Below are 11,824 nucleotides of genomic sequence, written 5' to 3'. Positions count from 1 at the left end.
AAAAAAAAAAAATGAAAGGACGATTATTCAAAGTTTTCGTTTGCCAGTTGGAATATCTCGAGTCACTTGGACGTTGAATGGGTTCCAAGGAGGGAACCGTGTCTCCCGAGGAAGTCACTTGTAAGCCAATCGAATCGAACGCAGAATCACGGCGCCGAGTCGCGACTGACAGCGAGACGTCGCGAAAACACGTTGTGTTATCGGCGTAAAGGACTATTTGAAAATGTCTGAAGGAAGCTCGAAGAAGAAACTGTTACCCGCGTGGGCTCCTCTAATTTTAGTACCTCCTCCCACTGGAACACAGAAAATACGTATCCTCCTCTTTCTTTTGCTTTACACGTTGACCACTCAACCGCACAGAACGGTCCCATCTCTCTCTCTCTTCTTCTCTTTTCGTCCTCCTTTTTTCCCCTCCTTCCTTCCTCTCTCCTCTTTCACACCTTAAACATTTATTTCTATATATCTATTTTAATTCCGTCATCGAAGATATTAAACATACACCGCTAGTGTAGCTTTCGTCATCAAGGCGACATACCAATCCCTTCCAGAATATTTCTTCTTCCGATCCAATCTCATTTCTTTCGCGATTCTTTCTTTCTGTTAATAAAACTTGTTTTGAATAGCGTATCACGGTGATAATCATGGTGATAAAATTAACTCACGGGGACTAAGTTCACCTAAGAAATGGGAGACCATTATCAAGTCGAAGAATAATCGTAAGGATTTGATGTATTTGTTGAGATAATTATTTAACTTTTATCCTTTGCATCCATTGTAGGATTTTTTCGATGCTTTTTTCTTTCTTTTTGTCTTTTGTCGCTCTAAGAGACGTTATCATTTTCGGCTAACCCTCTTTCGTGTTCGCAATTTATACTCACGCTTGCGCTGGATTTTGCTCGTCTTTTTCTTGCTTTTCTCGTTGACTCCGTTGATTCTCTTTTTAAACCCGATTTATTAGATCAACATCACAGATTCGTGTACTACGCAGATGCGATTTCACAAACGACTTCCAGATGAAGGAATGTGTCTCCTCTTTGTATACAACTGTTTTCGATATCACGATAAGGAGTTGGAATTTTTGTTGAACGGTGATTTTCATTCAACCCCTTCGATTTCGATTACGTTAATTAATATCAAAAATTATTCATAGCTTATAATTATTAATCGCCATCTTTTATTCGATCCAAGCATCGCTGGTTAATTTTTTCTTACATCTTGTTTATACATTTCGAAACTTAGGATGTCTCGCTTTCAAAGAATTCCAGCGACGAATTCCATTTTTTTTTTTTTTCAGAAGAACTCGTTGCCTCGAAAAGTCTCCTAAATTCGTCCGATTTATTGGAACAATAATATCTGAATTGGATGCACGTTCGTATCTTTCTTTGATATACTATTTCCAACCAGATGCAACCGATTTTATTCGATAGAATAACACCACCTATAATTCTGTGTTAAGGCTGTGTTAAGTTTATTACACGTGTGTTGAAAACGTATATTTAAATATTACAATATTTGTTTCATTACATAAATTTACATTTATTTCTTTATATATATATATTTAGCTTTATTTATTTAAATTCTAATTTTATTTCTCGCATCATTTACTTATTATTGTAAAAATCATATTATTGTAAAAATCGACTCTTTTATTACCCGCAAAATGCATGCATCGAAAAAAAGGGAGGAATCTATGGAAATAAGAAATGCCCCATTAATCCAACTTGTTCATCTTTATTTCCTTCCAAATACAATGATCGAAATAATCTAGGGCTAGGTGATCGAGGAGATGAATAGGATAAAAATTGTGTCCGCGAACGATTCACAATTTAGGGTCGAACATCTTAATCGTAGTTATCGGAACGGTAAAGCAGACGAGAGACTTTAATTCCCCGCTTGGTTTCCCGTCCATGCAACGTTAAGCAGAGCCCCCGCTGGTTGCACATTTCTTTATCGTCATCCGTCGAATGACAGTAAAAGCTGGCTTGGGTTATCGGAATGACACTTCGTTACAGTTGAACGAGGTCGCCGGCAGTCGGCTCCGCGGCTACTTCTTATTGCGCGAACGATCAAGTGTTCGCAGTAAAAAGATTTACAGGGAGCACAAGGATTTCTTTCACGCGGATAATTTATTGAGATGTATCGCGAACCGTTCATCGAGGATCGTTGCTCGAATAGACCGATTTCAACGAGGTGAAGAGTAGGCAATTTAAATTCCTCTCGTATACGTATGTGCATGCCTACTATATATATATATAGTTGAAAACCGATTCTCGATTATAATTTCTCTAATTCCGAGTCTTTTCTTCCAGGGATAGAATCGTTTCAAAATTTCACCCACGACGAAAGTAGTCTAATTAACCCCAATTAAATCAATCGTGAGAACTGGATTTTCTCAACAAGTGTAAATCTTTCAGCTCTGGCGTTGCATGTTGCAACATTGGGCAACCGTATTGTAGCGTGGGATTGGCGAAAAATTAAAAAGAAGGTTAGAAATATATTATTAATCGTGTGTATTTATAGAATTTTATGGTAATCATGCACAGTAGTTTCCACTCCCATCCTACGCAGCTAATTACAATCACACTTGTGCAAAATGTCAAACGTGTATCTGTATCTTTCGATGCATATTAATTAATACATTTTCTCGCGTGAGAAAGATATCGTGATCTATATATATATATATATCTATATTATACATTGTAACCTACGTTATTTCGTATTAAAATAAACGTATTATTTTTTGTAACTAACATTTCGAGAAAAAGAAGAAAAAAAAGACGGAGACGTTTTTGCTTCGCGAAAAAATCGCTGTTTCAAATTGACACTGTCACAGCCAATCATTACGCAAATGGAACGAGACAATGAAAATTTACATCAAATCCTTTCATTTTCCGAAGGCGATTCGAGGCACGTGGCACGAGATCTAAACTCTAATCTCTCGATTCTAAGAAATCTCTATGAGCACGTCGCTCGAATAACTTTCAGATTCGGATGATCAACAGTGATCATTTTCATTTTTTATCATTTTGAAATGCGTGCATGTTTCCGCGTTCACCGCGATACGATTGGACGAGCGGCAAAGTTTTTCGTGATTCCTCTCCTCTGTGAAGATTACCGCGATTAACCGCTATCGCTGGATCGATCTGAAAACAGAGAGCGGTAGGAACGAGTCGCGGGGAAAAGGAAGACGAGGAATTGAGCGGATAAAGAGAAAGATGTAAAGGTACGGAAAGAGGAAGCAAGAGAGGGCAAGAGAGATGCGCGAGAAGATAAAGAGTACACGTCGCCTTGAGTTGTATTCGCTCGATTGTCCTTTTTAATTAGCCCCCGATTTCTTGGTACCCAGTCAGATACGTCGACCGGGTTCGAGTGTGTCTTCTTAATTGTTAATGGTAGTTACTTCCATTCTCGAGATCTCGAGAACGAGTTTCGATCGGGTTGCGCTCCGCTCAGTCAAATGGAATCAGGATTTAAAAAAAAAAAAAATCTAAATTACTCCGATATAAAATATAGAAGCGATTGATCTAATCGAATACAGGTCCGATGATTTGTAATTCTGGAAACGATTAAATCGATCGATAGAAGTTATATTCACGGTATCGGTTTCCGATCCTATATTATTCGATATTTTCAAACTCTTTCTCTTTTTTCACCCCCATTGAAACGGTAAATCGCTTAATCGTAACAGGCCGACCGGAAGTTTTCATGATATATAATATAAGATCGCATCGCGTGTGGCGAGTTAAGAACGAAAGTAGGGATTGGATCGCGATCTAACTAGCTTCGCTGTCAAATTGATCATTACGAGGCGTATGCTCTTAGGTAAAATCGTTTCTCATTTGGCCAGAATGTTGGTGTCGTGATCTGGTAGCTGTTTAAACCGCTTATAGTTATTATATCCTGGGGCTAAGTAAAAAAGATGCATTTATCGTAAATATTTCCCGCGATGTAACGACGAGGCCATGATGACGTTCTAGCCGATCAAACCACCGGCCGATGAAACACGCGGTGTCTTTCAAGAAGCATTACCGCGTAAACCGCCATAGGATGATGTGATTCCAGCTCTTTGCGCTGGATCCTTCTCGCCGACATAATCGCTCCGTTAAAATGAAACGACTTCACGCAACGACAGGGGCTGCAATATAAATCAATGCATGCACAAAATTGTTATTACACGAAATTGCACGAATTATTCCATCAGTCCTCAACTTTAATCGAATCTCGGGCAGATTAAAATGATTGTTCCTCCCTCCCCCTTTTATTGTGAGATTTCTTTTACGTTCGAGCTCTTTCTTCTCAACCGCTCGCAGTTACTTCTCCCCGCCCTTCTGTAGCTTAATTGCTCGATACGAAATGTATTTATATTAACATCATTATATATACCTTATTGTAATTATGCAGTTTATGGAACGCAGTATCGTTGCGTTTCGGTCAGACTTTCGAAAGTTTTAAACATTCACACGAACGTTTTACAAGAAAATTCTACAGACATTCGATTTCTACTTACTCAGATGATTCACGGCTGGTTGAGAGGTGATCACGAACATTTTTCTGTGCGATGGGAAAAATTCCGAGGTTGGGATTATGCTTATCGATATTTCATTTTGGTTGTTTGTCGAATGACCGCCACGATCGTTTCGTCGATTCCCATGTGCGCTATGTCTTAGTGGTACACCTTGAATATTATGTCTGCAATTACTCACTATGTAACTGCTCACCTAATTTTAAAAAGAAGAAAGGAATCGAAGAATCCCTTAGAAAATTGACGGTCATGAAATTAAACGAGTATTCTCTCAAATTAAAGGAGTTAGTTCTAAGGGAGATGACAATTGTCAAACACAATTTTCCAATATATTATATGCAAATTTCGATGATTGGATGATTGACACACTTACCGAAGATACGATAAAAACAGCGAGTAAAGCAATGCCTAGCCAAAAGTACCAGGCTTCCCAAAAATGTCGTGGAGGCCGTCTTTGTACCAATAAGCAACACTGCGAGTTACAACAACAATACAAACAATATTTGTCGGATGTACAAGCGTAAGGCTTGATAGTTTCACTGTCTTCGGTATAATTTTTTAAATCTGTGTTACATTCGTAGTAGAAGCGAGCCATGTCACAAGTTAAACATGATTCTCTCCTTTCGATAGAATATTGGATAGATGAGTAACCATTTTAAATCGTCAAATCTCGGATTGATTGAAAATGGTTCGATTTCATTAAGAGGTAACGAGACAAGCAAGGATGCGTTCCATGGATCGATGAAACTACATCGAGTCACGAACGATCTAAAAAAAAGTCGCGTTATTTTCAGAATGCACGCCAATGCTCTTAATTTATCACTCCAGACACCTGTTCCCCTTACTTACCCGGTTTTTGATACGCGACGTACGATTTCCTTACGTTCACTTGTTACTTTTCGTTCCGTTCCGTATAAACGAAACAACGTTGAATCCTTTCAACGCGATGACAAGCTCGTATTCAACTGTTTTGCTATTCATTTGTCTGTTCGTTGTTATCACTGACTGGACTGGTCAAGCTTGCAATAATCAATAGAACAAACTTGGCATGTCCTTATTCACACGCGACTTCCCTAATCGATATATTAAATGACCGCGTTTTTATACGTTAGATTAACTAATTAGATTAAGAAATTAAGATAAATTGATAACTTATGATCTATTATTGTAAGAAAGGAAAGGAGGAAAGGAATTTGGAATTTAAAAAAAAAAAATAAGATAAAATTAAAAAAATTTATTGTGAATTTGTCTTACAGAATATTTGTACAATCAGTTAGTTTAATTATGTTAATCAATAAGAACACAGTCAAAATTACATTTTTAAATTAAACATATCGAAGAGGAAAAAAATGATAAATTTAGTATTGACTGGAATCGTGAGGTGGCGGTGGAGGAGGAGGACCTCTCGGTGGGAAGGGAGGTCGAAACTGTGGAGGTGGAGGTGGCGGTGGTCCACCTTGAGACACTGGAGGGGGTGGTGGATGCCTCCAGGTTGGAGGTGGTCGGGGAGGTGGTGGTTGAAATTGTCCAAATTGCGGAGGTGGAGGTGCACCAGTGGATGAAGGCGGTGGTGGTGGTGGAAATTGACCTTGAGGTGGTCCGCTTACACCCCAATGAGCAGTAGGTGGAGGCGCTATCATTCTGGGAGTTGTTTGTTGTGCTTGAGACGTTGGAACGGGCATAGGTGGCAGTGGAGGTGGCATTCCAGGTGGTAGAGGAGGATGAGTTGCCATTGACATTGGGGGTAAAGGTGGCGGAGGAATACTCGCTGGAGGAAAACCACTCGAAGGTGGAGGTGGAACAGGTGGTGGCGGTGGATGACCCATTGGAGGTCCTGGTGTTGATGGTGGAGGAGGAGGCGGTACAACCATACCGTGCATTACATGATGTTGAGGATGATGAGTAGCTTGATGAGTTGCTGTATTTGAATTTGGAATTGGAGGTGGTGCTAAAGGAGGAGCATCGGCAAACAATTGATGTGGCCTATCTGCTTGACTTAGTGGATTTTGAGCAGCTAACAATCTTTCAGCCGCGCTACCATGCCTTTCACCTTTCGCATCGCGTTTGAAAGCATACGAAACAGAAATTGGTCTGTTGCATAGATATTGACCGTTCATTGCTTCTATACTCGCATCAGATGCGTCAAACGAAGCAAAATTTATAAATGCGAAACCTTTTGAATTTCCTGTTTCAGGATCTCTCATTATCTGAAAAATATATTTTATATAATAATATTAATTATTATTTATTTTCAAGATATTGATTAATTTTTATTATTATTAATATATATTACCTTTGGTGTTTGAAGAATTACTCCAAATGCACTGAAAGTGTCGTATAAAAGTTTTTCGTCTACTTCTGGATCAAGATTTCCAATAAAGATATTAGCTCCAACATCTAGATTTTTTTGATGAGCACTTGCTTTGTTTACTCTTATTGGTTTCCCATACAATTTTATCATATTCATTATTTTAATAGCATAATCTGCATCTTCTTCTCCCATAAATTCTACAAATCCATAGCCTTGATGCATTTGTGTCACTCTATCTTTTGGCATATGGACATTTACTGAAAAAATTATAAAGAAAATTTAATTATTCGAATATTAAAAATTAGAAAATATAACAATGGATATATATAACACGTACCTACTGGTCCTGATTGAACAAATAATTCCCACATAAGGGACTCTGTAACTTTATCATCCAATCCACCCACATATATTGTGGCATCTAAAACCATCGAAAAACATTTCATTCGAGATATAAAAAACTGATTTTATTTACATTCAATTTTATAAATGAAATTTCTAGAATTGTTAATCTACAAGTGTTTACGAACACATAACCTAATATGATACATTTTTAATTTTAATATATTATTAGTAAAATTTTTAATGTAAGATTATTTAAATTACAATAAATATTTTAATTACAAAGAAAAAAAAGAAAAATATTGTTACATATATTTTAAACATTTTAATTTACCTTGATTACGTTCAGCAATAGGACCTGCTGCCATGATTAGTATCTATATATTTCTAGTGATTTAAATTTACTTAAATTTATTTGGTAACCCTGGTTTTTAAAAATATTATCAAACTAAATCCCTAGACAATGATCAATTAATTATTTCAATTCTATTATAAACTTTAAATACTAAATAAATAAATTCTTAACAATAAAAAAACATGATAAATCCATTTATTTTATATAACACATAATAATACAAACATAAAACAATATTAAATTTTATAACACTTATTGTTAAGTTTCTTTTTAAATATTATTGTAACATAATGTATATTTTTGAAGTGCTTTCAAGAAGTACTGGTCCCTTGAGCTTCTTGAGTAGCTACAAGTATATTAATTAATTTTATATATATATAAAAAATTAATAACAAAAATGATTGTATTTACCTTTATAAGAATATTCCAAAGCAGTTGCTATAGTTCTCATATCTCCTTCAATGCTACGTGCCCAATTTTCAGCATCACCAATTTCTTTTAATGCACTAGAAAATGCTTCTACTAGGTTCAACCATGATTGTGTTTGTTTCGCAAAATTTGTTGCACTATGTTGCAATTGTTTTGCTTCTGCATCTAATTTCTTTTGATTGAGATATGCTTGTGCTACACTATATGATAAAAATATATATTCAATAAATAATTATATTTGTTGTTAAAGGACATCTTGAACTCACCCTACATTTAGATGATCAACCAAAGCTTGTGTCAAGTTACTTGCAGCTTGTACAGCTTCTTTTCTTTTTTGTTCTGTTAAAAAATATTATTATATATAAATATTTATTATATAATCATAATTTTATTCAATTTCTATAAAATCAAAAATTTATTTTTTTTACCTTGTCTTTCTTTTCTCGCTGCTTGTTTGCTTTGATGCTCTTTTACAATAGTAGATAACATTTTTTATAAAAGAAATTTATATTAATAAGATATCAATAGATTACATTTATAGTGAAGATTAGAATTCTTTTTCTTCATTAAATTATAAATAATATTATTGATTTCTTTAAGTATTTCTTTTAAATATTATATATTGTTCGTAATAAATTTACTTACGATTAATATGTTATATTAATATATTTACTAATTTTATCAAAAAACAAAAGAAATTATATTTTAATTTAAATATAAATATAAAAATTAAAATATTATACTATTAAATAATATATAAATAATATCTCAATAATTTACATACATTAAAATTCAGCAACAAACAATATTTAAATATGTGAGAATAGTACGTTCTATTAATAAACAATGTGTCATTTGTGTGTGCTCAATCAAGGATTGGACAAAATTGTATAAAATCAAGAATTGATATTGGTATTGTTTAATGGAGGACAGAGATTTTCCTAGATGGCGACACATTGAGCTTTTTGTTCTAGTATAGTATATATGGAATGACGAGTATGGCGACTAGTTCTAGTTGATGTAAAGTTTACCTGTTGATAATCGAATCGAATTTGGCTTAAGAAAAATTATCGAATTACCATAGTTCTTACGAGGTAAATTGCCTCTAATAAATATCTCATTTAACATAATATTCCACACTAATGTGGTGTTTCATTTTTTTATGTAAAACAAGTGTAACCAAACGATGTACCAGAATCTTAAAAGTACGAAAATTAGGAAAGAATTACTGTCATAACTTATACATCTAGCATAAGTTGCTGAACAATGGTTTACAACATTACAAATACTCTGTGAAGGACCTGATAGTGAAGATTTTCATTCACAATAAAAATGTAATATAATTCTTGTGTTTACCCGCATAATTAGCTTCCACTATTTTTTCTTTAAAAAAGTGTGTATCAAAAATTTCATATGAGAGAATGGCAATTCGTATCACATTAGAATGTGGACACGCATCAATGTTACGTATGCGGACCACTCCACAAGGATACACTCATGATTGGGAAGTATTTGTGCGGGGTATAGATAATGCTGATATTCACCACTATGTTGAAAAAGGTAAATATATTTTTTAATGTATATTATATATATTTAAATATACAGAATGGATCATCTTCTGATATATTTTATTTTGTATTTCAGTGGTTTTTCAATTACATGAAACATTTACAAAACCAAAGAGAATCATAAAAGAACCACCATTTGTGATAAAAGAATCTGGTTATGCTGGTTTTGAGATTCCAATTCATATTTATTTAAAAAACAAGGATGAAGGTAGCAAAAAAATAGAAATTTTATATGACCTTAATTTACAAAAAAGTGGTCCTGCAATTACTAGTGTTATAAAGCATACTGAAATAATTAATAATCCTTCAGATGATTTCAAAAGGAAATTATTAAAAGGTGGTGGTGTAAGTATATTTAATCTTATATTTACAGGTTCTTAAATCACTATATAAATCGTAATAAACATTATATGATTAGGTTCTCATATCTAATTCTGAGAATTCAGTTGAGAAAAGTGAAAGTAAAGCATTAACTATGGTTAACAAACCAAAAATCAATGGAAATGATACAAAAAAGCACAAAAATATAGAATCAAAAACTTCTAATTCTTTTGCTGAGCTATTTGGAACTCCTTTAAAACCTACAAAAGTTATTCAAGATACTAAAAAACCTATACAATCAGAAAAATCCTCAAGTTCTAAATCATTAATTACCACTGAAAAGTCTGATAAAGTGGATAAAACAAAACTCAAAGAGAGCCCTCACAAAGATAATAAAAAAGAGAAAGTAGACGACAAAAAAGATAAAAGAATTAGAGATCAATCTAAAGATAAAATTCGTAATAAAGAAAAATCAAAAAGACCTCCAAGTCCTGGAAATAAAAGTCATTCTAGCCCTTCTAATAAAAGACCTCTTTCACCTACATCAATCTCATTAAAAAGACCTTCTAGTCCTTCTCTCCCTCCAGCAAAGAGACCGTCTTCTCCAAAATTAAAAGAAAAAGAACTAAAAAAAACAGTTGACAAAGATAAAGATAAATATAAAGAAAAAGATAAAATAAAAGATAATGGTAAGAGTGTTACCGATTCTTCTAAAAGTGAAAAAAAAAAGGACAAGAAAAAACATAAAGAAGATCGGGATAGAGAACGAAAAGATAAATATAAAGAAGGAGAACGATCTTCTTCGAAAGAAACTATGAAAATAATAGAAAAGAAAAATGATAAGTCAGACAAATCGGAAAAATCCGAGAAAGAAAAAAATCAAGAATATAAATCTACAAAAGATGGAAGAAAATCGCCGAGACCTCCGAAGGAGAGTGACAAACCAAAGGATGATAAGCTGCCAAAGATAGAAAAATCAGAGAAAATGGAAAGATCCGATAAAACGAAGGACAGTAAAAGTGACAAGGATAGGCAGAAACATAAGCATAAGAAAAGGGATAAAAAAGATAAACGAGATAGTAGTAAAGATAGGGATAAAAAAGAAAAACGTGATAGGATAAAATCTTCAACAGAGAAGCAAAATAATGTGCCTAATGTTTCAGTAGCTAATCCTCTTTCAACTCTATTGGCAGAAATGCCGGAAAGGGATAGTAGCGATTCAGCGCCATCCGTAGATGATGATTCTTTTACCGAATCAAAATTGTCAGTGCCTGTCATTAAGAAAGAAGTAGAAAATATAACAGTGTCTACACCGCCAACCGATATGGCGAAAGCTCTTTCACCCACAATCCCGCCAGATATTAAAAAAGAAAAAATAGATCGAAGTAAAAGGGAGAGACCTAAAGGAAGCAAAGGGGAGGAGAAGGATACCCGAAAGAGAAAACGAAGGAGTGATAGTAAAGGCGATGACGAACATGTAGTTAAAAGAGAAAAGGATAGAGGTCAATCATCGTCACCCCCTTTAGAACCTGTTTCTTCGAGTCAATCACCCGTTGTGGTAGATCAGGAAACTGTTCATATGAAAGATAAAGAGGATCGTGGTGTCATAGAACAAATTGTTGAAAAAAATATCGAAGCAGAAGTGGAACAAGTGGCACCTGATTCCACGAATAGTACTTTGGTTGATTCAGATATGGGGGAACCACCAGTGTTTTCGGAAGATTATGTGTCTCAATTAAAAGACTTGCAACAAAAAATAATGACTTTACAAGATAATCAAGAATTACAAAGAGTTGTTCAAGTAATTGCAGAAACTGGTCAATACGAGATTACGAAGAAAACATTTGACTTTGATTTGTGTGCTCTGGACCGTAGAACGGTACAGCGTCTCCAACAATTCTTCGCATCGTGACCATCTGCTTAAATCATGACATCGTTTATTATATACATTGTTATTCTATGTATATTAAGTCGTT

General features: G+C 34.5%; 4 protein-coding genes across 4 annotated transcripts; 1 reads left to right on the top strand and 3 right to left on the bottom strand.

The window, feature by feature from the left end:
- Window positions 1-2,317: 2,317 nt before the first annotated feature.
- On the bottom strand, window positions 2,318-5,647 carry LOC102671397. Its single transcript, XM_006609370.2, has 4 exons — window positions 5,372-5,647; window positions 4,896-5,290; window positions 4,508-4,718; window positions 2,318-4,135 (listed from the first exon to the last, which is right to left on the bottom strand). Exons 2-4 carry the CDS (start codon window positions 5,115-5,117, stop codon window positions 4,119-4,121), a joined length of 450 nt encoding a protein of 149 aa, XP_006609433.1. The 5' UTR covers window positions 5,118-5,290; window positions 5,372-5,647; the 3' UTR covers window positions 2,318-4,118.
- Window positions 5,648-5,736: 89 nt separating this feature from the next.
- On the bottom strand, window positions 5,737-7,590 carry LOC102671250 (splicing factor 3B subunit 4). The gene is made up of 4 exons (XM_006609369.2): window positions 7,510-7,590; window positions 7,171-7,254; window positions 6,816-7,090; window positions 5,737-6,729 (listed from the first exon to the last, which is right to left on the bottom strand). Exons 1-4 carry the CDS (start codon window positions 7,541-7,543, stop codon window positions 5,881-5,883), a joined length of 1,242 nt encoding a protein of 413 aa, XP_006609432.1. The 5' UTR covers window positions 7,544-7,590; the 3' UTR covers window positions 5,737-5,880.
- A 113-nt stretch (window positions 7,591-7,703) lies between these two features.
- LOC102671103 (biogenesis of lysosome-related organelles complex 1 subunit 1) lies at window positions 7,704-8,531 on the bottom strand. The gene is made up of 4 exons (XM_006609368.2): window positions 8,388-8,531; window positions 8,226-8,298; window positions 7,942-8,159; window positions 7,704-7,876 (listed from the first exon to the last, which is right to left on the bottom strand). The coding sequence occupies exons 1-4, from the start codon at window positions 8,446-8,448 to the stop codon at window positions 7,842-7,844; spliced, it is 387 nt and encodes a 128-aa protein (XP_006609431.1). The 5' UTR covers window positions 8,449-8,531; the 3' UTR covers window positions 7,704-7,841.
- Window positions 8,532-8,713: 182 nt separating this feature from the next.
- LOC102670737 (protein AF-9) lies at window positions 8,714-11,818 on the top strand. The gene is made up of 4 exons (XM_006609366.2): window positions 8,714-9,053; window positions 9,134-9,519; window positions 9,604-9,872; window positions 9,946-11,818. Exons 2-4 carry the CDS (start codon window positions 9,381-9,383, stop codon window positions 11,758-11,760), a joined length of 2,223 nt encoding a protein of 740 aa, XP_006609429.1. The 5' UTR covers window positions 8,714-9,053; window positions 9,134-9,380; the 3' UTR covers window positions 11,761-11,818.
- The last annotated feature ends 6 nt before the right edge of the window (window positions 11,819-11,824 follow it).

Source organism: Apis dorsata, unplaced genomic scaffold (genome assembly GCF_000469605.1).
Source record: "Apis dorsata unplaced genomic scaffold, Apis dorsata 1.3 scaffold_53, whole genome shotgun sequence".
In the NCBI taxonomy this organism is placed as follows: Eukaryota; Metazoa; Arthropoda; class Insecta; order Hymenoptera; family Apidae; genus Apis; species Apis dorsata.
This window is presented reverse-complemented; position numbering and strand designations above follow the sequence as displayed.

Excerpts from the sequence above, each read along its gene's own strand:
- LOC102671397 (XM_006609370.2), bottom strand. The coding sequence starts at position 5,117 with ATGGCTCGCTTCTACTACGAATGTAACACAGATTTAAAAAATTATACC. Across the intron at positions 4,719-4,895 it reads CTGTTTTTATCGTATCTTCG|GTGAGCAGTTACATAGTGAG; the intron begins GTAAGTGTGTCA and ends TTTTAAAATTAG.
- LOC102671250 (XM_006609369.2), bottom strand. The coding sequence starts at position 7,543 with ATGGCAGCAGGTCCTATTGCTGAACGTAATCAAG. Across the intron at positions 7,255-7,509 it reads TATTGCTGAACGTAATCAAG|ATGCCACAATATATGTGGGT; the intron begins GTAAATTAAAAT and ends CGATGGTTTTAG. Across the intron at positions 6,730-6,815 it reads TAATTCTTCAAACACCAAAG|ATAATGAGAGATCCTGAAAC; the intron begins GTAATATATATT and ends TATATTTTTCAG.
- LOC102671103 (XM_006609368.2), bottom strand. The coding sequence starts at position 8,448 with ATGTTATCTACTATTGTAAAAGAGCATCAAAGCAAACAAGCAGCGAGA. Across the intron at positions 8,160-8,225 it reads GTTGATCATCTAAATGTAGG|TGTAGCACAAGCATATCTCA; the intron begins GTGAGTTCAAGA and ends TTTATCATATAG. Across the intron at positions 7,877-7,941 it reads TTTGGAATATTCTTATAAAG|CTACTCAAGAAGCTCAAGGG; the intron begins GTAAATACAATC and ends ATATACTTGTAG.
- LOC102670737 (XM_006609366.2), top strand. The coding sequence starts at position 9,381 with ATGGCAATTCGTATCACATTAGAATGTGGACACGCATCAATGTTACGT. Across the intron at positions 9,520-9,603 it reads TCACCACTATGTTGAAAAAG|TGGTTTTTCAATTACATGAA; the intron begins GTAAATATATTT and ends TTTGTATTTCAG. Across the intron at positions 9,873-9,945 it reads AATTATTAAAAGGTGGTGGT|GTTCTCATATCTAATTCTGA; the intron begins GTAAGTATATTT and ends TTATATGATTAG.